Source organism: Alexandromys fortis, unplaced genomic scaffold, assembly GCF_014885135.2.
Source record: "Alexandromys fortis isolate MF-2015 unplaced genomic scaffold, M_Fortis_MF-2015_v1.1 scaffold_16, whole genome shotgun sequence".
NCBI lineage: Eukaryota > Metazoa > Chordata > Mammalia > Rodentia > Cricetidae > Alexandromys > Alexandromys fortis.
In genome coordinates, this window is record NW_026067893.1 from 2,500,371 (window position 1) to 2,525,415 (window position 25,045).

Consider the following 25,045-nt stretch of genomic DNA (forward strand, 5'->3'; position numbering starts at 1 on the left):
TGATACATTGAACTGGAGATCTGTGGCTGGTGTGATTGAATGTGACGCTGGGGGGAGGGATTCCTGCTGAAGGCACCAGCCACTTCATACCTGCCCCTGAGGAGCGCGTGGGAAGCAGAGGAGGAGCTAGGGCTGGCGGGATGTCCCCTGGGTTTGGGTCCCTCACTAAGACAGACACCCTTTGAGGACTCCAAACAATGAACATCGCCAGACTAGCAGCGACCACAGCTGAAGGGCACGCCTGGCTGGTGTGTACTTGAATGGAGAGCGACCAATCCCTCCTCCTCTTTTCCCTGCCCTTACACCCGTCTCAAACTTAAACTAAAGACTGTGCCCTTTTCAATTAACCCCCTGGATCAAAAACAGCGTTTCTTTTCTGTCCTCCTTGGCGGCCCATTGTCTGTGGTGATGGATTTGCAGATCTGACAGCTGGGCTCATAGATTTGATTCAAACTCGGTTTTGCTGAGAGATGAACTTGGACACAGAAAAGATCTCCAATACAAGCCCAGAGCAGCAAGCTGGTCGGTCACCCACCACTGCGGATTGTACTCTACTCTAGACAGATCGCTGGAACCCTAAGCCACAGCGGGTATCACTTCAGCTGTATCTCTGGAGAGACTCTTGAAGTTGGGGTTGGGAACTATGGATGTGTTCTGCTTTAATAATGCTTTTGAAAAGTAATTTACTCTGGAAACAGTCAAGATGGAGGTCACCTTATAAATTACCTAAAGCTGGGTCTGCCCAGCCTCTAGTGCAGTGGTCTGGGGGCTTTGCTTTGTCTCGCCGTCCGAGCTGGGGGGAGAGAGGTGTGTAAGCTCACAATGGCGTGGATCGACGGTGGGTGCATTTCGAGACCGCTGTTTAGGGCTTAGGTCTGAGTGAGTCTGTACCTTGCCAAGTCTTGAGTCACAGCCGCGAATGACGTGGAGAAAAAAAAAAACAACTTTGTGTTCAAAAGGGTCTGGATGGATTGCTGTTTTGCACTAAAGAAAGAGCCCTTGTACACTGAAAGGACGCGAGGGGTGGGAGGAGGGTGCAGTCTCAGCGGCGGCTGCTGCGTAGCGCTGCGGGTCCTAAGCCTGTGTGCTTGTTGGCTTTGGGTCTCACTGCTGGTCAGCTTGTAAGTCTACTGTGGCTGATAGAGGAGCTGCGCTCCACGAAGAAGCTGGCTCTGCGCTGCCGGGAGCAGAAGCAGGCTGAGGGTCCGTTGGCCAAAACCAATCTGGGCACGCTACCCTCCCGCAGCTTCCAATAACCGCTGACATCCCTACCGGGCATTGAGCCTGGGCAGGGCGGGGGTGGGGTGGGGTGGTCTGCTCGGAAATCGTCCTGGCCAACTCTATCCTCCTAGCTGTAGCGGATTATGGCATCCCCTTTTCCCCCTAGCGCAAGAAATTGAGCCCGGAAAAGGAAAGAGGGGGCGGGTGACCCCCAAAGAATAAATAAACACTGGCTGTTCGCCGCAGCTGGACGCGGGTCGGTTCAGTCCAGGTTGGTGACATTTAGAGTTTTTTCACTCCACTTAAGAGCCCATTGCCACCTCCTCTTCAGTTCTAGCCACCCCTTTCCATTTTGCTGGCATCCTTCAACTTTGGGGCCAGGGGGGCGCTAGTGGTGCGGGGCTGCACCTGCTGGGGCGTGCAGATGCTGCGGGCTAGATCTCTCTCCCGGGGCAGTGGTGTGGATGCGCAGGAGTTCGGGCGCTGGGCAAGAGCGTGCGAGGCACGGATGTCTGGGAAGGAGCCCAGGATGCGTGGCGGGTAGGGGCACAGAAGCCGGATTTCAGCTCCAGTCAGGATGTCAGTTTCTTTCTGCGGGACTGCCTGAGAAAAGAAGCTAGCCCGGGGGAGGGAGTCTTGGCGAGAGAGGTGGCGATTGGTGGCCGGGATGCAGAGGGCCAGAGGAAGAGGAGCTTGAACGCTCACGATCGAGTCAGCGAGTGGTCGGGCGGGAGCCAGGAAAGGCGGCCAACTTCCCGGAGCAGGGTCTTGGTCCAGCCGGGGTTGGCTAAGGCGCCTTCGCCGCCGAGGCTCCGACTCCGGGCAGCGCCAGCTTGCTTCCGGCGCTTGCTCGGAAAGTAATGCTTATTTATTTGCTTGCGTTCAGTCTCTTGGGTTGTGCGGGATAGCCTCCGGCTTTGGACGCTGGGAGCCCTAGCGAACCTCTCCAGCTCCAAACCGCCGGTTCCGGAGTCTCCTCACGCTCGGAATAGATGATCTCGGACCGAGTGGGGGGTAGCGTTGAGAAGTCCCCCAAGGCGGGAATGGGGGAGGGGATAGAGGTGGGAGCACTCTGGGCTCTCATTTCAAAGCGCTCTCTCCCTTCCAGGTTGGGTCGGAACTGAACCCCTAAAAGCGGGTCCGCCTCCCGCCCTCGCGCCCGCCCGGAGCTGAGTTGCTGGAGGCGGTGGGCGGCAGAGCAACGGGGAGTTTCCTCTCACCCTGGATGGAGCTGAACTTTGAGTGGCCAGAGAAGCGCGGTCGCCCGGGGATCGCTGCACGCTGAGCTCTCCCCTCGAGACCCAGCGGCGGCGGCTTTGGATTTTGGGGGGCGGGGACCAGCTTCGCGCCGGCACCATGTTTCTGGCCACTCTGTACTTCGCGCTGCCACTCCTGGGTAAGTCGAGGCCGCTGCTGGCTTTTTTTTTTACCCAGAGTCTTTCAAAGAGGGTCCCTTGCAGCGGCCACTCGAGAATTGCGCCGTGGGTACCTTGGATTTGGGTGGGAGAAGTTTCGTTGGGATGTGAAGAGGTTCAAGCGTTCCTGGGTTTGGGGAGCGGCGGCAGCGCAGCTCTGTGCGGCTGGTTTTATTTTGCTGTGTTAATAATAACCCAGCCCGATGGGCATCTGATGGGTTCTAGACCTTCACCCCGGTGCGTTGGTCCCCTTGGAAGTCGGGAAGAGCTCGCCAAGGCGCTCCGGCAGGTGGAGTGTGGTCGGAAAAACGCTGGGGTGGGAAGAGAGCAAACTTGGAATGCAAAAGTTTTTTGGGAATAATGTCTCGGCGCACCCGCGGGGCAGACTGTGCCACTCGCCCGCCTTTCGCCCAGCTCGCGACGGTGCCAAGCGCTCTACCACGCTTTCAGCGGAGGGCCCTTAGGCTGCTGCGGACTGGCTGGCCCAGAGACTGCAGCCCCAGGTGCCCGGGGAGGCGGGGCAGTCAGCGTTTCAGGACCGCTTCTGCTTTGGGGCGCTGGGGCCTCGCAGGATCCTCAGCAAATCCGACAAAGTGGCCAATGGAAGCAATTACTACCTTCCATGGCAGGCCAGGGAGGGAGCATGATGGCAGCATTTCCAGGGGTGGGGAAATCTGGTCTCCCAGAAGAGGGGTAGCCCAGCTTCCTACCGAGTTTGCCCCTCACAATGACGGTGGAGCTATCATGCCCCAGGCGTGCGCTCCATCTCCCACCCCTCCTGCGACCTGGAATCGGGGTCCCCAACTAGTCTGCTGTACTCAAGCGTTCTTCTCATTCACCCTGTAGATTTGCTGCTGTCGGCCGAGGTGAGTGGTGGGGACCGCCTGGACTGCGTAAAAGCCAGCGATCAGTGCCTGAAGGAACAGACCTGCAGCACCAAGTACCGCACGCTAAGGCAGTGTGTGGCGGGCAAGGAGACCAACTTCAGCCTGGCATCCGGTCTGGAGGCCAAAGATGAGTGTCGCAACGCCATGGAGGCCCTGAAGCAAAAGTCTCTCTACAACTGCCGCTGCAAGCGGGGCATGAAGAAAGAGAAAAACTGCCTGCGTATCTACTGGAGCATGTACCAGAGTCTGCAGGGTACGCATCAGCTGCCCTTACCAGCACTCCCCGGTTCCTCTCCAAACTCGCGGGGCAACCTCAGTCCACCCAGTCCTGGGGTTAAGCCGGCTGATCTCATTTCCCACTCTCTTCTCCCAGCTGCGGAGCGAGGACCTTTCATTGGCCTCTAGGGACAGCGGCAGCTGGTGTTTCCTGCAGCTGAGCAGTCTTGTTGGCAGATCCACAAGGGGGTGGGAGCACCCTTGGGATCCCAGTGACCTTTCTGAAACCTAGTTAGAACATCAGATTGGGGACCCCCGTAAACGCTACCTAAGGAACCCACTTCTCTGCCAGCCCCGGGGTTTTCACTGGCTTTAGAGAGTAATCATGCAAAAGCTTTGCCTGCATTTTGCCTGGAGATTTCCCTCCTTTCTTCCCTTATGACATGAGATGAAGTATTGCAGAACCTGCGAACTCTGTCTTCACCCCCGCACACAGGTTGAAACACATGCGTGAAAAACCATTTGTCATCTTAGATTAGCTGAGTTTTGGACCAGCTGCTGAGGTTTAACCATGGCTGGTTCACGAGTAGCAGCCACAACTGCCCATTCCAGTGGGACTTAGGGATCCCTGTACCTTCATTCTTCCCTGAGACTCCCTGAACATTTCTAATGCAGAGGCTTAGACTGTCAGCTGCCACTTCTAAAACCTAGTCATGAAAGCCTGTTTCTGGGGATGATCTTAGGAACAGCTAGCATGCCTGCTTGCAGGCCACATGCCTTGGTTTGCAGGGAGCTAACAGAAGTAGGGGCCTCTCCCGGTGGTCCTTCTTCCATTGGTTCCTGCAGGCAAGCAAAGTTTGTGACGTCACTAGCTCCTTCCTCTCAGATTTCAATTCCTTTGCAAGAGTGGGAGAGTTTTCTGGCAAGCTCGGGCTGCGTTGTGCTCCAGTATTTCCAAGGCACTCTGGAGAGAGCAAGGACAACAAAGAGAGAGAAAAAGAAATAATCACACCCCCAAACATGCATGTGAAGTCTGTCAGCGTTTTCTCGGTACACAGTCATAACATGATTAGGGGTTCCCACCGAGCAGTGAGGCATGGTTTGAAATATGCCCGTTTTCCAGAGCTGAGCCTAATCTTCCTGTCATTTCTAGGAAATGATCTCCTGGAAGATTCCCCATATGAGCCGGTTAACAGCAGGTTGTCAGATATATTCCGGGCAGTCCCGTTCATATCAGGTAAGCTGATTGATAGATACTTCTCTGCAGTGCCTTTGCCTGCTTGAGTCTGCTGGCTTGCCTCGTCTTCAGCGCTCACGCCCTGTAGAGGATGAGGGACCATTTCTGGGAAAGCAGAGGTAGAGAGATGATGAAGAGATGGAATGCTTAGCAGTGCTCCTATGACCGGAGAGTGGTTCTCAATGAAGTTATGTGGTATGGTGGTTTGGGAGAGCCGAGGGAGGTGACTGAGAGTGATTGGCCGACTGCTTCTGTCCATAGGTGGCAGTTGCATTCTTCCCGCTGCGTACCTTACAGGGTGTCTCTGTGGGGTGGGATTTGCCCGCAGTGGAGATGGCTGTAAACTGTTGAGGAACTGTAGGTAGACGAACCTAACATTGATTTGAAAGCTAACATTCTGCCATTTGTTCATATGTCTTCTCTTTCTTGTTTGTCCTGAGCATGCATAGGTGAGACTATAGCTCTGCCCAGTGTGGCCCTTTAAAATTTAGCCTTGTTACCCTTGGCTTGTTAGGACTTTCTTTGCAGTTCTGAATTTGGTTTGGAAGTGAACTGAAGTTTGTGAATTAAGGTGGTTTTTTTTTTTTTCATAACATCTGTATTGAGACAGCCCACGTATAATAGGGAAGGCAGTGATTTCTGTTAATGAAATACAGATCCCAGGCTGGTGCTGTCTTTACTTATTTACAGTTAAGACATTTCTCAAATATGTATAACCACCGCAAATTACACATGTCTTGCTGATTAAACACGATGGTTAGTGTTGAATCTGATTCTGTGATTCTGTTGGTAAAAATCTCTTGGTGTTTTAGACGCCTTAGGCTTTTATGTAGAAAGACTCGGAATGAGGGCAGTATGTAGTTATTGCTATTGTGTGTTTGGATGTGCACTCATTGGCCAAATATCCGCTGGACCGTTACTGTGTTCTCGCTGCTGTGGTTTTGGCAGTGAGCCAGCTATCATCCTGGTCCTTGTGAATCGTAGAGGCAGCTGCCAACATTTACTGAGCCTTGCTATGTGCCAAGCACTGGGTCAGGAGACCCTCGTCACTAACTCACGCCATCACGTGCATTCTGGGTGTTATTTCCGGTCTGTAGATGAGCAGGTTGAGGTATAGGGATGGGTGGGAAACTGGCATGCAATCACAAAGTTCATAAATGTAAGGAAATTCAAAACCTATTTGTTTTATTGTAAGATGGTTTTTCTTTTTCATCTACCCCAGTGTTGGCACAGCCTGGCCTCCTTCATGTGGAAGTTAGAATCCATCCGAACAACTGAATCAGAATCTGAATTTTAGCAAGATCTGCCTGGATAGGTCGTTCACGAAAACAGGAAGCTTGAGATGCACTTATACACATGATTTTCTATTTGGTCTTTTGGTTTAAATCTCTCTCCCTCTCTCCTCCCACCGTGTGTGTGTGGGGGGGGGGGGTAAGATATGAGGCTACAAGTTGGTTTTGGTTTCCGAGACCTTGGTGTTCTCTTGAATTTTCTGGTGATTTTCTGTAAATCCTGATTGTTTTCTCTGTCCTACAAAGATAGTGTCTTAAGTAGTGTGAGAGAGAATTGCACGGACAGTGTGCTTTTAAGGAAGCAGTTGTGGTGGAGCTGAGACGGGGTGTAACTGATCAGGTACCTCTTACCTGCTTCCTGCCATGAGAACATTACTTCCCACTGATGGCTGGAAGGGTATGACCCATCCCATAAATAAGGGCTATTTTGATTTTAAATTAAGTGAGCTATGCATGGAGCTTTGTACGGACTCCTGTCCCATACTGTGTCTTTCATCTTGGTATACTGAGGCAATTGGAGTAAGTGACCTCCAGTTCTCCAGTCTGCAATACTGAAGGAAGACGGAGCTGAATCCAGAATCTCTCCCCTGCCCCTGCACTCCTGTACCACCCTTGGAACAGCAAGGCCGTTGTTGTCTAAATTCCCTTAACGAGTACCAGAAAATTTTTCTGTATTGATCAAGTTTCCCTTACTCATTTACCGGCTAAGCAACCTCAGTCAGGTCTGTTTTCACAGCAAACAGGATCCTGAGTGTGTGAGATCCATCCTGTCGAGTACCTAAAAGTCATAATGAATTAAGCAGAAGCTGGAAGGCTCTGCTTAGAGCTTGCATTTGGTATCTCGAGGGCATTGGACTTAGGTTCTAGCCCCAGAGAGCTTTGACCTTTGACAGTGACTGTGTTCCTTAAGTAGGTATAGTAAGTCCAAATGGAGCCTTGAGGGGTTTGGAGTCATTGAATACAGCACATTAGGCAGTATGGCCTCTGTCAGATGGAGGCTGGAGAAGCACAATGATGAATGTAGCTTTTCACAGCTGGAGTCTGAGTTTGCAGAGATGTTCTGTGTTGGGCGTGTCAGGACGGCTGGCTCTCTGAGTCCTACCGAGGTAGTAACCATCGGGGATCCCATGTTTGGGTTATTCTGTCTGGTGTGAAGAGTGTGTTTATCCACATGTAAGTGTGAGCTAAATCCTCCCATGGACTAAGAAGCGTTTGAAAGCCTTGTCGTGAGGATTGCTCAGTGAGTTCCGTGCTTCGTGAAGGAGCATGGAGAAGTGTGTGGATCCTCAGCACCACGCCAAAGCTGGAGCTGATGATGTATACACATCCATGACCTCAGCATCGAGGAGGGGCGGCTGAGCTGGTGATGTATACACATCCATGATCTCAGCATCGAGGAGGAGAGGCTGAGCTGGTGATGTATACACATCCACGATCTCAGCATCGAGGAGGGGAGGCTGAGGCAGGCAGATCAAGGAAATTCTATGGCTAGCCAGACTTCAGCTTCAGTGAGAGACCCTGTCTCAAAAGAATAATGTGCAGAGCAGTAGGAAGCTACCCATTGACCTCTGGCCTCTACACACACACATACATGGCCAAGTGCATTTTTAGACACAGAAGCATGCCTGCCCCCTCAAGGATATGTTTATGTTTTCTTTGGAGTCCTCAACCCCAAAGCTGCCTTGTTAACTGGATAAAAAAAAGCATCATGGAGATCTTGCATACAGCCCAGCAGGACCAAGGGGGAGAACAACAATGAGATATAATCTAAAGATGTTTTCCCTTCTGCATCCTGAACCGTGGAAGGGAAATGGAGCTGCTGAGTCAGGCTAGCATTTTAGTGGCCAGTTGGCAGGCCCACACTTGTGAAAATTTAATTGTGGGAGCCTTTGGTCTCTGAGGCATGCGAAGACACTTGAAGAGGTATGGTCACTGTGGACTCTTGCCAGTGTGGTTTCCATGGGTCTAGGGCCTGAGTCACACAAGGGAGAAAGGAGCCAATGCGGAGAATAGTGGAGCAGATGGGGCATGGGGACAGGAAGAGTCTCCCGGGAGCCTGTGGGGCAGAGCTTGTGTGCGCTTGGATTTTCAGAGACTAGACTTTAGCATACAGTACTCAGCCCGTCTCTCTTGACCGCAGCCCCTCCACCTGTTAACTTCTCATCCTGTTTTCTTCACAAGAGTTCAGTCAACAACAGTAGCTAGCCGTGGTCTTGAAGGGATGGTGAACCTGCTGGCATTTCTTTTCTTTGACTCTTCAGAAGAGAACCATGCATGGAGAAAAGCTGAAGGTCCCATGGGTGCCGAGGGAAGCCTGAGTGTGGAGGCTGGGAAAGGGGCAGACAAAGGACAAGAAGCTGCAGGGTTCGTGTGTTGGTTGGGAGATCTTTAGACACAGCCAGGAGCTGCTGTGCGTTCCACGCAGAGAATCAGAGCGGATAGGATTGGGTATACAAATTCTGAAAGAGGCGTGTGAGGCCTGGGACGCCCTGTAGATGACTAGGGGAGAGGTGACAGATGGCACCGACCGTGGTGTCTATCATCCCTTTCCTCACAGGCCTTACTGATGTCTTAGACTTTGCTGGAAATGCCTGTGTGATTGGGAATAGTGAAACCCAGAAATAAAATGTACCCAGGCTGTCTTGAATCTGGATTTCCAGATAAGGTTGTGCTTCATTAGCTGTGCTGGCATTTCTGATTTAATGTGCCATGATATTTATGCCACTGTTTTTTTTTTTTTAAAAAAAAACTATTAAAACTATGACCCATTGGGGAAGAGTCTATGACATCATCAATGGATCACAGGAGAGTCTTGGTGCTGTTTTGTTGTTCTTGCTCTAGGGTGGGAGTCCCATCCTATATACTCACTTCTTGATTTAATTTTAGAATACTTTAAAATTATTGTGTGTCTGTGTGTGCACATGTACACATCCTTATGGGTGCCCAGTAGGCCAGACAGGATGTGGGAGCTCTCGGAATTAAAGTTACAGGCAGCCGTGAGCACCTGAGATTTGTGCTGAGATCGACAGAGTCCAGTCCCCCATCGCTCTGCCCGTTGCCCAGCTCTGATGGTGCTGATGCTGTATATTAGGGACCCAGTAGGCCCCTGTTATTGATTCTGGTCTGTGTCCATTCTTTGCAGGCCATGGAGACCCTTTTTGGCCTAATCCCATTGCCCCCTGGAAGTCCCATGCTCTCTTCACGTTCCCTCAGTTAAACCTTTCCCTATGTGTCCCATCTATGTTCACCCTACTGGGTCTCTGCTCGTGCCTTTTAGTTGTCTCAGAAGCATCTCATACTCCTTCAAGACTATAGTCAACCTTCTCCTCTGAAGGTCTTTCCGGAATCCCCCAGACAGGCCCTTCACTTAGGACTCTCTCCGGTTTCCTGTGCTTTTAATTTTATGGCAGTGGTTAATCACAGCGCATTGAGAGGACTTATTGATGTGTCTGTCTTTCCCACTCGCAGTCGGTGGCTGCTTGATACGCTCCCTATCTACCCAGCACCCATTCTGGTCCAGAGCAGACTTTCTATTGACCACAGGTGGCTGACGGCCATGGTGACATCCGCAGAGATCTAGCCAATCAGTTCTCCGCTTTCATAAACACTCTCGCAGAGAGAGGGTAAGTGATTTGGCCAGGACCACACCGCTTGCTAGTTGCCAGGCACTGCTGTGTGGGAGGATAGCTATCTTTTTTGCTGTGTGCTCTGGGCACACTTCATCCGTTCCAGGGTCCTCAGTTAACTGGCATATGGGTGACTCAGAGCCATCTCTCCTAACAATCTTTCCTGCTGCGCTCTGGATGGGACCACCTAGCTGTGTCTGTCACCTCAACCTAGCATGTCCGAGTTGGATCTCATCCCCCTCCCCCTTTTTCCCTGTACCCTTTATTCCTGAGTTTCTTTTATATGGTGGTGTTATCAGATGCCCAGTGTGTTACACAGTAAACTGTGGGGTCCTATTTCACCTTTTACCACCCTCACTCAGGCAGCAGGACTCAGAGGAGACAGGAGACAACCTGTCCTCTTTGGTGCTGCCTTCCTCCCCTCCTCAAGCTACCATCTTGTCTTTTGCCTGAACTTTGCATCAGCCTTGATATTCGTCCAGTTGGGTCTGGTTTTCCCGACATCATCTGGCCTCTTCATTGCCAGGTTCCTTGAGGTCCTGATGGCAACACCTGTCTTACTTGATAGACTTTTCATGATGGGTCACTGTCTCCTTCTGGCCCCCTGCCATTCACTCTGTCATAGACAGGGCATAGTGGCCATCAAGTCTTCTGCCAGTGTGCAGTGTGCCGGTGTGCAGGGGAGCTTCCCAGGGCCACTCCTAGCACACATATGTACTGGAAAAAGAATACATACCCTGGGTTTTCATCAACCCAGGTGACTCCTGGCTCCGCCCAAAGTTTGACTTCCTTGGCCTTAAAAACCAGAGGATGATGGCATCTGCTTTATAGGTTCTTATGGGTTGATGATGTTTTATGTAATTTTTTAGCATAGTGCCTGGAACATCTCTGTCCTCTAGACATCTTCCTCACTTTAAACTCAGTGCGGAGACCCTTTTCTCTTCAGACTCTGAGACCCAACTTTTTTTCCACACATCATATTCCCTAATCAGGGACCGAAGAGGGTTGCAATGCGGAACCCTCAGCCAAGCAGGATAAATCTCTCTCTTACCTCAAAGACTGTGGAGGACAGCCCCGCCTCTCACTAGCCAGGCATGAGGTTTGCAGGCTTCCTGTGTGTGTGGGAGGGGGGGTCTTCTGCTCATGCTCACGTCCTCACTGCTGATCTTTCTTGGAAGGAGGTGAGTGAGTGGCTCTCACCCAGGAAGCGAGCTCTTCCTGTACTTAGGGATTCTTGTGATCAGCTTTCCCTTCTCAGCTTCACTGACTCCCGTTTCTCCCTCCTCATCCCATAAATCTTCCCAGTGCCCCATAGCAGAAGAATTACTGCTCCCCGCGAAGGGCATGCCTCAGACAGGGGAGACTCTTCCGCTTTCAAAGCCTGCTAAGTACACTCACGGTTCACTTTCACAGACCACTACCCTTGGGTTTTAGTCTCTCCGTTTCCTGCCCCTGAGATGGCTCGCTTTTATGGTATGTCAAATTACCAACAGGTTCACCAAGAAAGGAAAGAAAGGAGGACCCATATTAATAGGAGCCTTCTGGGGCCTTCGAACTTGTAAACAAGTGTGTGAAACCACGCGTGTGGCCTTTTATTTGAGTTTCTGCACGCTTGCTCATTACCCGCCTCATGGCGTGAGGAAACTGCGTCTTTCCATGTCACTGGTGTGTCCTCTGGGCAGCGCTGTGCTATTTGGATTAAATGTGAACCTCGATAAGTTTTATGAATAAAGTAATGGGATGTTGTGGTCTCTGACTCTTTATGGCGGAGGTCTACGTGCTCCGGTGAAGGCTGGGTTGTCGAAACAGTCAGATCCTTTGCATGGAGTCATTGGAGGTCCTGCTCAGGGAAGGGAGATAAAGCATCAGTGAGTGACAGGTAATTGCATGAGCTGAAGATTGTTACAAGGTGCAGAATTATTTATAGCCGGTGTGTCTGTCCTCATTCCTTCTCTTTAGTCTCCTGAAGTATTTCTTTCTGGCGTCTCTTCATTTTTCTACTGTCGAAGCTTGTTCTTTTCAGAGGACACCCGCACCTTGTTTCCTATTGTTGTCTGAGACAGTGCCTGATTCTCAAGTGCTCGTAGGTCTGGGAGGGAGGAATCTGCTAGCCTAACCCCTGACTAGGTGGGGCCCCTTAGGCGACTGTCCGCCCTTCTTAGAGGTCACCTGTGCCGGTGACATTAGGATGGCAGTCTACTGGGTTAGCCTTGAACAGATTTCTGCTCTTTCTTGAAGAGTCTGTGCATTGAATATTATACCTTTATGTGTCTTGCTGTCTTTTTTTAAAAAAACATTTCTTCATACTGAGGAAACTGTTGATCCTCAATACACAATACATGTATATATGTTATATACATATTTATATATACATACACATAATCATATATATATATGTGATTTGTAAACTGGTTTAGTCGATTGGCTAAACGTAGACAGAGAATATAGCGGGGAACAAAAGAGAACGCGAGGAAGATGAGGAAAGGGGAAACGGAGCTGCAGGTGAGTCTTGCGGGGAAAGTAACTCCAACAGTCCCAAGGGTCCTGCTGGTCTGACAGGGATAAACAGGGATGCCCTGGGCAGGACTTTTGGAGGTCATCCCGGTCCAGCCCTCTTATTTTATTGACAAGAACACTGAGAGTTCCATAAATTTCTGGGACAGTGGCACATAAATTCTCGGGAACAGTGGTGACAAGCAGAATTAGGTGTGCTTGTTTTTAAACTGCTGTCTGAAGCTCTCCAGATTCGGGCCTTTTCCTGCCTCTTCTCACCTGTCCTTGACCTGTTCAGGCCTCTCTTGGAGGGGACTGAGTGCTGCCCCAGGGCCTCCAGCTAGAGGGGCGCTGAGCACTGTCTCAGAACAAGGGTCAGTTGATTTTCATCTTTTGTCCCTCTTCAGAGTTTCTGTGAGGGGAAAAATGAGAAATTTTGTTGCTTTAAGCCCTCCCAGCCCTCAGATTAAAAAAAAAAAGGAAAAAAAAACCTTAATTCTTCATTTGATATTTTTTGTTAACGAAGCTAACCACTTCCTGTAATTTAGAGACTCAACTAGCTGGGTCAGTGATGGAAATGAATGGGTAATTTGCATAAGGGGCTAATTTATTATGTCCCGTGGGCATTTCTTTCATCTCCCCTTCCATTCTAATTAACGTTCTAAGGGGGTCTATCACCATATCAGAAATTAGGGGTGAAAGCAGCCATTGTTAACGTTTCCCATGATTTCTTGCCTTCTCTGATCTTTTAACCATTTCTCTTCGTGACCAGGATTTCAGGCTGTAGGGCCCTTGGAGAGATTTCTAGGGGTTTGCTCTTTCGTGATCTTGCATTAAGTGATAAAAGTCCAATGGCACAGCACAGGACTGCTTCCCTACTGCGGAGGGACTGGAGACGCATGAGGCACAGGGGCCTGAGGGTGGGCTGACTTGGACACAAGCCCTCTGGAAGGTACAGAAACAAGTGCACACACCGTGTGCCACATAGAGATTTGGGTACATGAGTATATCTTCCTGCTCTGGACTGTACACGTACAGTGTGTGCAGTTTTGGACATCTATCTCATGAATCATCTTTTTAAATCTTCCTTGACTGACTGTGACAAAGGCAGGGCAGCTGTGTGTGTCACAGCTGGAGAGGGAAAGAGAAGAAGCAGTTTCTTTGAAAATCAATTCTAATTTACTCTTGCTAGATTGGTGAAGGTCCCCCCTGTCCACGCATTAGCATACGACGAACTTTTAATCATTTGGTCAACTGGCCGATTTTTGGTGAATCCATGGTTCGTTCCACCTGGGACTCTGCCATCTTAGAACCATGTGTCCTCCAGATCTGTTCCCTGGTTAAAGGGGGGAATGAAAGGGAGGGGTCTCTCTGGGAACGCACAGAGAAGTTACTGCTGTGCCTTTTTACTATCCCCCTCCCTAGCTTGCTTTTGTGCCCAGCTCTCACTAAAGGGTGATGCTGCACCTTCTGAATTTTGAGGGGGAAATTTGAGCTCTGAGAGGTTGAGCACTGCTTTAAGGACCAGACAGCCTGTGCCTGGAAGAACTCACTTTTTATTCCCTTGACAAAACAGTTCTCTCTTTCTGCTATTCCTGTTGGCATTTGAAGTATAGACCTGGATCCCTTATTCCAGAGGAGATATTTAGTTCTTTTCTGCTCCTCTTCAGTTCCCAGCTTCTCCTCCCCTGTCTCCTACCTGACGACACTGCTTGACGAAAGGCCTTTGAAGTTGGAATGTAAGCCAGTATCTGTTATTTTACTATTGGGCCCTGCATTCTGATGGGCTCTTAATTGAGACCCGGAATCCAGAACACACGCGCTATTAAAACCGTTCCGGCGGAACTGCAGAAATATTAACTAAAGAAGCAATTTCTGCGTTCTGTCCTTTTCCATTTCTGTGAGAGGCAGGAAGGTTTCTAAAGTGGAGCAGAGTGCCTGGGCCACTTCTTGTCATGTTGCCGTATAAATAGCATTAGAGTGGTAAAGACAGGGATACGCAGAGTCCCGCTGTAGGGTGACCTCACTCGTTTGTCTCCCACCGCGCTGGCACCCTTCCCTTCGTGCCTCAGCAGATCGCCCAGGAAGCGCCACGCCGGCTGTTATTCCTCTGGCCCCGGCACGTTGTTGTTTCACGAACACTTAATAATGTATGAAAATCAGCATCGATTGCACTGGTAGGGATGGACCAGCAGGTTTCTTAAAGTCCATGTTTATGAAATGGATCATTGATCCTTGCTCCTATGAGTTTCAGATAAACCTTGATGGAGCAGGTGCCAGGACATCACTAGATCCTGGCGCAGAGGCGGGGTCTTCAGTGGAGCCCTGTCTGTTCAGAGGTAGGAATGGCAAGTGGTATCTGACTGGGGAGAAGGGCGACTAGGCTGAAGGTGAGCATACTAACAGCTGGAAGTGAGTGTCCTCACTGTGGTCATTCAAGGAGAGAAGGGGTGATTATGGCAGAAGCGAGACCCGACAGGCTGCGCGTTTTATGGACACCAACTTGGCTACTCCTTGTAGAGTAGGAATTAGCCTCACGTGGTGGATGTGGTAACTGAGACCCAAATAAAATCGTCTCCAGAGTACATACACCTAAGTTGTGGCAGGGCTGGAAAGACAGCTCTGTGATTGGCGTGTTTGCTGCTGAGGCCTGACACCCAAGCAGATGGCGGACATGGCGGCCCATGTACAGTTCCAGCTTCTGAAGGCTGAGACAGAGGAAGCCAGAGCAGGCTGGCCAGCCCGAGCGGCCTCAGCAGTAAGTTCTGAGCTTGACTAGAGGCTCTGCCTCAGTGAGTAAGGGAGAAGGATCCCTGAGGATGATTCCCGACATTGACCTCAGACCTTCACATGCGTGTTCTTCTTGTACGTCACTCGTGCATAGTCATGCTACACACGTGGAAAATCTTCACATGCATGCACTTGAACATCATATACACATAGTCACGCTACACACATGGCAAACCTTCACATGTTCAAGTTCATGCATGCACACACATATACTGCACACACACACACACAAATGGGAAAATGAAAACAAGACAAAACTAAATTGTGGCCGAGCCAGCATTCTTATGTATGAAGTTAGCGTTAGTGTTCATGTGGGGTCATCCATTTGCACACGTGTAGCATATGTGTCCCATGAGAGTTCAGTTTCACTTATGTGAAAGACTGGTAGATGCTTTTAACTGAGTTACAATGCATGTATTTAATATCTGTTAGCTATGCCACACATATATGTGATACATAGACTCATATATTACATACATTGTATATAACATATAGTATGTTACATCTGTAAAATGGCCCAACAACTATATGTATCATGTACTATTTGAGATTATGTGGCAATGTATTATATACTACATATGTTTATTTTAAAATTAAGAAAATTGATCAGTTTTGGGGTTCTTACTTTTCAGAGTGATTAAATTTTATTCCTGCCAAGTTCATTCACAGATATGATATACTTCCCTTTCCCACCGTCTGAAAATCCTCTTTATCTGTTTATAGACAGATATGATGAAAATAATGTGTGCTGAAGGAGTAGAACCATACATGGTACCATCCTGAGGAGGGAGTGATGGATTCGATAGAGCTGAAAGTTAGAGGTTTCTGAGGGGGCTTCCCTTCATTTGGGAGTGCCGTAACTTACCTTTGATTTCTTTGACTAATAAATTGGTTCATGTGGGTATGTAACACATTCTGGTTACTCCCTGCCACCCCTTTCCAGGCCCCCTTCTTTTGTATCTTTGATATGGGTGACTCTTCAGGGTCCTAGCTTGTGTGTTTATGACTTTGGTTTGGTTTTGTGTCACCCAGAGTTTAACTAAGTGTGAGCATCACAACTATCCATTGAGGTCTGGGGGGCTCACCAGTGAGTATGAAACTGGACGTTATGCCCCCCACATCTCCCAGAATCTGTTAGTTGCCTGCTTGTGGTAGGGCCCTATAAACCCTACCTTCATCCATAGCTAACCATTACAAAGGCCTGCCGTGTGGGCCCAGGTCCAGTTGGCAAAGCTGTTAGAAGTTCCTGATTTCCGTGACTATGCCATGCTTAGAAGATGAGGTTTTACAATCTAAAGGGGATTTTGAAGGGGGGTTTTGTGGAATGAACAGGAGTTGGATAAATAGAGACAGTGAATTCAGGCAGAAGAATGATGTAAATGAAGATGTATTGAGTCTGGACCATTTCCTGTGGCAGGAACACCAGGCATGAGGCATGATGGGAGCAGACTGGCTAAGAAGGCTCATGTCCTTGTCCTGTCTTGGCACCAGTATAAGGCAATGTGCAGTCCTCGGCATTGCTGGCACCTTTAGTCTGAACCGTGTGCTGTGACCATTTATTTTTCTTATTCAGCCCAATGTAGCAAAAGAGCAAACGTTCCATATGCCTCCACTTAGTAGAGTTTTGTATCATAACCAACACAGGGCTGTGGATGCTGCTTCCTGACTGGAGACGGGCATGGGGTGTGCCATGGCAGCCTCTGCTCCTGGTAGAGACAGAAGGTACAGGCCAAGTCCAAGCTCCTTCTCCCTGACCTGTGTGACCTGAAGAAGGGGGTGGAGCACGGAGAGCGGGCTAGTATGTGAATACCACGTGCACACTGCTCACTGTTCAGGTGCCTGGGGCAGGTGGGGTGGGGTGAGGGACAGAACGACCGGAGTGGGTGAGGCTGTCTATACCACCCTGGGTGGTCCCAGTGACACCATGAGGCAGACAGATGGCTGCGGGAGTGAATGCAGGATGTGGAAGAGTCGGGAACCAGACTGTGGTGGAGTCTGCTGTGGAGGCAGAGACGGTCTCTGACGGTTGTTCTGTGGAGCCTCACAGACACTGCACGGTGTGGTGGCCCTTGGGAGTGTGCACAGTCTAGATCCCCGGAGCAGCAACTTTCCACCTGTCTTCCCATGGCAGACTACACTGCCTCTGTCCTGGGCTCAGGTGGTTCTCCAGGTCGGTGCCATCCTGCAGGTCAGGGATAATGCTGGCAGACTCTGCAGACCACTGGCCCCCCAAGGAGTGGGGCCTCCTAGTATGGGTGTTTTCATTTTCTTTTATATATTCCGTTTTCTTCCCCTGGCATGTTTTCTGGGCGATTATTTCAAAGTATCCTGACTGGAGCAAAGAAGGTTTTGTAAGACCCCAAGGTTCTCCTTGCGGGAATTTGGCCTGATGGTGTGGGATGCTCACTGACTTCAGGACACATGTTATGAGGATGAAGAGGGTGGGCTGTGTGGATTGCATCCAAACCACCCCCCTCCTTCAGTGCCACAGGAACCTCCCAAGCTCTGCCTGGTGTAGAAATGCCATTGTTTGGGTGACCTCCTAGGGAGGGGGCAGGTGGTGCTGTCCTTGGCGCTGACTGCCACTGAAGAGAAGGAAACCCAGAGGCTGAAGTGTCTCTCCATGTGGAGGTCCACCAGCAGGCAGACCATCTGAGGTCTGTCCAGACCAGCGTTCTAACCTTCTGAACGCTGTAACCCTTTAATACAGCTCCTCATGCTGTGGGCCCCCCAAACATAAAATTATTTCATTGCTGCTTCATAGCGGTCATTTTGCTACTGTTACGAATCATAACATAAATATTTTTGGAGATAGAAGTTCACCAAAGGGGTCATGACCCACAGGTTGAGAACTGCTGTTCTAGACAGAGGGTGAGCAGGTGAGCGTGAGGAGGGGCAGGCGTGAGGTTTTGATGATCCTGGTAGAATACAGTTCAGCACACGGTGCTAATGGACAGAGCACACCTGGTTTGAGTTCTGCATTCCAACACTCGCTAGCTGTGGGAGCATAGGTAAACCATGACTTAAACCTTATAGTTCTTCCCTCTGCTAGTGGGATGACAGCAACATTCAGTTCAGGAAGTGGTGGAGGTCACAGAGTCTGCTTAGCTTGCTTTGGCATCACCGAACAGCTTAGAAAGTGGGGGGCAAGAAGCAACTTCTACTGCGGCCTTGTTTGGTTTGGGTTTTGTTTTCTCAACTTGACCTAAACTAGAGTCCTGGGAAGAAGGAATGTCAGCTGAGAAAATGCCCTCACCAGATTGACTGTAGGGGAGTCTGCAGGGGATTTTCTTGGCGGATGATTGATGTGGGCTGGCCAAGCTCACGGTGGGTGCTGCCAAACCTGGGCAGGTCTTCCTGGGAGGTAGAAGAAAGGTGCACGACGTGATCCTGGAGAGCAGGCTAGTGAGTAGTGTTCCTCCATGGCCCCGGCTTCAGTGCCTGCCTGGCTTCCCACAGTGAGGAAACCACAGCAGGAGAAAACGGATGAGGACCAAGGCTCCGGTCCTGTGTTCTAGCCCCTCCCCCTCCTCCCGCCTCAGTTTGCCATCATGAAGTGGAGATGGATTGGTTGAATTTGAGGAGAAGAAAAAGAGGAAGAGGAATAAAGGGAAGGAAACACTAGACGCCGTACTGGAAGTGGAAGTTACAAGTTGAGCAGATGTTAAACAAGGCAATGTCTACTCATGACATAGTTACAGTCTGCCTGTTTTCAGAACCTTCTGTGTGACAGACACGGTACTTAGTGGTGGGGGATGGCGGTGAGTTAGGGCACAGAGTGGGGTGAAGTGGCCTGAAGATGGGGCGAGGAAGAAGAGAGACAGAAAGCATGGGTGAAAGAAAGAATGTTCTGGAAGGGAGCATGAACACCGGGAAAGAGATTTTAGGCGAGCCAGGGCGTATTAGTGGGAGAAGGAAGCCTCTCAGCCAGCCCAGGAAACTCACATTGGATAGATGAGCCCAATGTGGAGCGGACGTGAACACGGCCAGAAGCTAATGCTTACCCCTCCCCCATGGTGCAGAAGAAGGTCTTGAAAATGTAGTGTTTGCAAACAACGCAGAAGCAGCCGGCACATTGTTTTCTATTAGTAGCGTAAGGTTTGCTGGCTCTGGGTATTTTTTCATTCTTGTCTTCCAAATTGTAATTTTAAAAGATGAGGCATTTCATATTCAAGAGTTTCCTTTGTCTGAAATAAATTATTCATTTCTCCCCAGTTTCAGAAACAATGAACATAATACTTAATGCACCACAATTAAGCGGGCGTAGCTTCGTATAAAATTATGTTCCATGCGTTTGGGTGGCAGGCAGGGCAGAGCATCCTATATCTTGTCGACGTTTCTTCCTCAGCAGAAGGAACATAAAGCCAGAGACCCAGAAATGTGTTTCCTTTCTCTTGTGGTGGAGGAGGGGTAACTTTAAACCCCTGCAACCTTGATTTTGACATGCCACAGCTGCTGGGGAGTAGGTCGCCCAGAGAAAAAGGGTCTTGCTGGGACTGTATTATGCATGAGGTCAGGTGAGGGTCAGAATTCCTAAACACTTGCCCACTTGTTTCTGTCTCCTTTGTCTGGGTTGAGATCTCTGGAGAATCCTGGATGTGGCTTCTTAGGGAGGCTGAAGGCAGCTTTTCTTGAATGCAGGCTGGTTAATCACGTGGGATGTTTCTAAGGGTCAGCTCTGGAACACCCCTTCTGTGGCAAGGTTCCTCCCTGCGATCGCCAGCGCTACTAGCAAGGGTGGCGACTTCATGGGAATCTTCACGCTTGAAGGTTGAGCTGTGGTACTTTCCTGGAGAATGTTTGGGTGCGTTCTATTCAAATTCCAGCCTTGAGGTCATTGTCGAAGCTGGTGCTGGGTGCCCCTTGGCAGCCGCTGAAATAATTTAAGAGTGGCATGTCTGCTGGGTGCCCATAAATAAGGTACAGGAGGCACTGGAGGCTTTTATGGAATCTTCACTAAAGCCCTGAGTGTTGGCCTTGAGATGGGACATTCATCACACTTTGCGTGGGAGTGAGCCCAAACCCAAAAACCCAGTGACCCGTGCACACACAGCTGGCTGGTAGCAGATCCTGAATCCCAGCCAAGTTTGTGTGGCAGTTAGGGCTTTGCTGCTCACTGCCTCGCTGATTGTTTGATAAGAACAGAAACAACAGAATTCAAGGTGGATTCTCAGCACCCTGTGGTCTAAGCACCCTCTCTATAATTGAGCAGAAAAATAATTGTATCCGCCATCGAAGAAAGCTTGAGAAGAGTGTTCTGGAGATGGCCAGTAGACTTGGACATTCCTGCCTTTTGGCCTTGGTTTAGTGGCTGGTGCCTACTCTGACTGCCCTCCCAGGACTTCAGAGCTCTTTGGGTTTTTGCTGCCACCAAGTCATTGGGCTTTTCGTCTTCTGTTTCTGAAGAGCCTCTTACTTTGGCCAGTCATTCCTGCATGGGCTTCAGGGGACCCCTGGGGACAATCAGTGGATGAGTTCTGCGAGGTCTATGAGTTCTCACATTTGAGGAGTCCTTGGCAGTATGCCATCCAGCTGCCCGCTAGATACCACCATCAAGGTAACTGGGCAGAATTCCGATGTGACTCATGCTGAGCTGGCCCTAATTTAGCCTGGGGCGAAAGGAAGAAGTGTGTTAGACTCTAGGCAAGATGTTTTATGTACTGGGGGGGGGGCAGTGCTGGAGTAAAAAGGAGGTGGGCTTGTGACCACATCAGGGTTAGCTTCCTGACATTACTAACTTATCCCTTAGGACGTCTCAACTGCACCGGTTGTTACGCAGAGGTGTGAATGTTGAATCTATTCTGTGAGACGCCCTGTGAAAGGGCCGCCTCATGGTGAAACCTACGAAACACTCACCATCAAGACATTTCCCTCACACAGGGGGAACTTTGTCTCCTGTCTATTCTTGCAGCTTGCCATGGTCTCAGACTTCCTGCATGTTTTCCAGAAAGGCCTCTGTGCTTGCCCTGCTTGACCCGGAAAACACAGCGGCCCCACCGTGCCCTAGACAGCGGCTGTGTGCCTTACACCCTGCAGACTGTCAGAGAGCAAAGGTGGTACGCTCACATCCCCAGCCTGCTCTCCCCACGTCCTCCATTGAGGAAAAGTGGACACAGGTGGAGATGGCTGTTTGGAAACGATTCTTGGTGAGGATTTGGCCTGCTTGATTAAATTGGGGTGAGCCAAGAGAACGAGGGAAAGTGAGCGGGTATGGGTTTCCAGGAAGGTGAGGAGCCCGAGGGTGACAAACAGAACTTAAAGGCAGAGTGCTGGTCAAATAAGCTCTCTGACGTAGGCCTTAAATGCTTGGCAAATATTTACCGTAGACGTTCAATACAAAGTTAAATGTTTAGAAGGTCCTAAAATAGAAGATTTTGTACTCAGAGTGTTATATTTCATAACAGTGAGCAATAAAAAATAGCTAAAGGCCCACTGTACCCCAAGGAGCTGTCCTACAACCCAGATGGGACAGTGTAGAGCTGCCGTACCTGTGCCTTCCTCCCCACAGGCCCCTCTCTTCACTTGTACACCTATTAGCCCTCTCCCCACTGTGTAGGTGTCATTGGCATTTTGCTCTGCAAGCCCTGACTGTGTGCTCTTGGGGTGTCACCATGAGTAGGGGGTGGGATGCTGGCATTTCGAGGTTTGGCCTTCCCATAGCCTCCAGGGTTAATGAGCTCTGTTGATTGAAGGGCTTCAACTCCAGAGAGCTGGTATTAGACTATTAGACCTAGGATCTCTCTCTCTCTCTCTCTCTCTCTCTCTCTCTCTCTCTCTCTCTCTCTCTCTCTCGTGTGTATGTGTATATCTTTCTCATGCATGTGTGTGTGCATGTGTCTGTTAGACTCCTAAGATAAAGGCTCTAGGCTCCCATTAACCAGTCCCTTTCCTTTGCTAACTTCTCTGTTCTCTGGCAGGGTGGGCTATATGGGCCATTTCAGGGTCCCTAACCTGGCTCCATGGCACAGTTCACACTCTCACTGTCCCACGAGTAGGTCTGTGGCACTCAGTTCCCTCGTATCTACCTGGCCCTGCTGCTGGGTTGATAGAGACCGTGCTGAACTTGGTGGTCTGACCTACTGCATGCTCCTCAGTGCGTTCTCGAGGTTCTTAGGAGTTCAGTTCATTGGTGGATTTTCTCGTGCTTTGGAAGCTAGACATTGTGTATGGTTCTGGAACCACCAGTGTGGGCAAGGCAGATGACGCTTACAGTTCAGTAGTGAGTTAGTAGCTTCTGATGGCAGCTAGTGCCCTTAATAAAAAAAAAAAAAGTAGCAAACACAAACAAAAGCCCAGACCCGTGTGATGGTTCTTTGAAGGCAGAGAGCACCCTGTTAACGCAGGGAAGCCAAGAAAAGCCTCACTGAGGAGGTGACTTTGAAATGAGGTTTTGAGTGACAAAGAACTGGCCCTTCTGAGTCCCACAACTGTTGGCAGAGCTCATAGACCCGTGGTGAAATAAGCCAGTGCTGGTTGTCTGAATTGGAGACCTTGTGTGTGACTGTCCCTGGAGGGGGAGTGTCTCCTAGTCCCCAGGACATCCTGAGGCCATGCTTTGGGAGTGGCATTTTTATGTGAGCACCCTCTTCAGCACAGCCGTCTTCTCTTCTGCCTTATTTCCTACCTTTCAGATACTACCGCAACCCCCGCACCATGGTGGCCACAGAACCAAGCCCATCTGATATACCGGTTTTACTTTTCTGTTTATTTGCTTGAGTGTCTTTCACAAGAAGGTTGTTATTTCAAATCCAGGACCTCAACTGCCTTCTTCCTTGTTCCAGCCCTAATTGAAGACAGCCACACCATAGGCACTAATATTTACTCAGTGGCCGAGTAAATAACAGAATAAATACAGTGAGTGGGAACCAGGAAGATGCAAACAAACTTCTGAGTAATTACTCGGTGCCATGTCTTACTGGATGCCCAGCACCTAGGTGAACCAGGACAGGTGTGCATAGCCATACTGCCAACATGAAGGGGTATTTTTGGGGAGGAGTCTTGGGCAATCAAGAATTTGCTACTTATGTGTGTTTGTGGCTGGATCACCAGGTGTTGTAGAACTTGCTTCTCAAGCTCAGTCAACTCGTCTGAGCATCCTTGGTGGTTGGGATTACAAGAACACATAATTACATCTCCCTGAGAACTTGGTTTTACAACCAATAAGAGGTCTAGAGGTCAGCAAAGAATATGACATCTTGACCTGTAGCTTTTGTATCTGCTCCTTGTTGCAGGTGTCATTTCAGAATCCATAGAGTGACAGTTCCCAGTAGTTCTCTGTTTCTTTGGGAGTAAACAGGCCAGAGGACCCCAGTCTCACAGGCTCTCACATAAACACCCCAAGTAGAAACCTGGCAATATGATGGTCACGGTGTCAGACGCCACTCAATGCCTGGAGTTTATGTTCTGCCAGTTGGGGAGGCAATGTGCAGAGATTCTCAAGTATTCAGTGTCCGCTGAAAGAGAAGCAGGTGTTGCTAGGGTTGCTAACAGGGAGCTGGTTTGGCCAGAAGGAGAAAGGCACAGGAGACAAGCCAGGGAGAGATGAGTCAGGGAAGTCATCTAGGGCGAGCGGCAGCAGTCGGGGTGAGGGGAGCTGTGGTGGCCTGAAGCAGGCCTGCAGATGGAGCCTGGAGCTAAACCTCGGAATGCACCGTGGCGGCAACTGTCGTCATCGTCACGTTTGAGAGGGACCAACTGCACCATGTGGGAAAGCCTGAGGGCTCTAGGCTGCGGATGTCATCCGCTTCTCTTCGAAGAGAATCACATTGATTTACACAGTCTCCTTAACAGTGTCCGCAACAGGACTTGGTTTCATATCTGTCTATGGACTTTGCAGGTTTGTGGACCTTAGAAGGAGATTCCCTAGAGAAAAACACTGAATAAAGTTGTGTGTGGGGGGTGACATTCTGTTAGCTGTGTGAGGCGAATGGATCCCAGACAGCTTGGGACGCTAATTCCTAGCCTTCTGGAAACCAGAGCCTGGAGAAGCTTTTGGTTAAAGTACAGCAGATGGGATCGGAATCAGGGTTGAAGGTCATCTTGAGTCCCGTCACCTGGCCTCACAAGAGCAATGCTCATTACCCACAAGGCCCCAGGGGAAGTGGTAGCTATGTTTTGTCGCACAAGCTTGGGGAAAGTCTGGATGGTTGAGGCAACTGGGGAAAGTCTGGATGTTTGAGGCAACTGGGGAAAGTCTGGATGTTTGAGGCAAAGCTTGAGTGGAGGCTTCGGTGGTGCCTGGCATGAGAAGCCTCCTGGACTCTGGCTCTGGGGCTGTTGCCTCTGTTCTCCTCTGGTCATCTCCTCCCCTCCCAGTCCTCACCAGGTCTCTCTCTGGCAGAGGTGCAGGACCACCGATTTGGAGGGACTCAGCCTGTGGAACACGCAGCAGCTCTCCTAGGGCCTGAGGCTCAGTCTTACATCAAGTATCCATAAGGTTGAGAGGACCCCAGCGTCTACCACCCATAGTGAGCAGATGGAGCCATTTTCTTCTTATCGTCTTAAAAAGGAATCGCCGTAGGAACAATTACATTTCTCCCTCAAGTGTCACTAGATAACGGATGAAGAGTCTTTTCTCAGCCAGACGTGATGGGGATACAGGGAGGGACACGAGGGCTGACATTCTGATGAGCTACACACATCATAAGCCAGACGTGATGGGGATACAGGGAGGGACACGCAGGGCTGACATTCTGATGAGCTACACACATCATAAGTAAGGACAGAGAGGAGAGGGTCAGGATAGGCTAATGGGATGACTACTTTGTTGTTTTTAAACATTTATTTTTATAATTGTGTGTGTGCGAGTGAGTGGATGTGTGCATTTGTCTGTCCGTCTTCTCTTGGGCATCTGTGTGGGGAGTGCAGG

At 49.9% G+C, this 25,045-nt stretch overlaps 1 protein-coding gene across 4 annotated transcripts in view; it reads left to right on the plus strand.

Annotated features, from left to right (window-relative positions):
• The first annotated feature begins 1,154 nt into the window (after window positions 1–1,154).
• Gfra1 (GDNF family receptor alpha 1) overlaps window positions 1,155–25,045 on the plus strand; it is a 213,560-nt gene continuing 189,669 nt past the window's right edge. For 2 of the 4 annotated variants that reach the window (XM_050149482.1, XM_050149507.1), the window contains exons 1-4: window positions 1,155–1,492; window positions 2,330–2,617; window positions 3,483–3,776; window positions 4,893–4,976. In XM_050149482.1, the coding sequence (XP_050005439.1) occupies window positions 2,578–2,617; window positions 3,483–3,776; window positions 4,893–4,976 (418 nt within the window). In that variant the 5' untranslated portion in view covers window positions 1,155–1,492; window positions 2,330–2,577. Of the gene's footprint in view, window positions 1,493–1,655; window positions 1,762–1,948; window positions 2,079–2,329; window positions 2,618–3,482; window positions 3,777–4,892; window positions 4,977–25,045 lie in introns of those variants that run through there. The other 2 variants (XM_050149498.1, XM_050149489.1) reach the window with 2 other exon arrangements.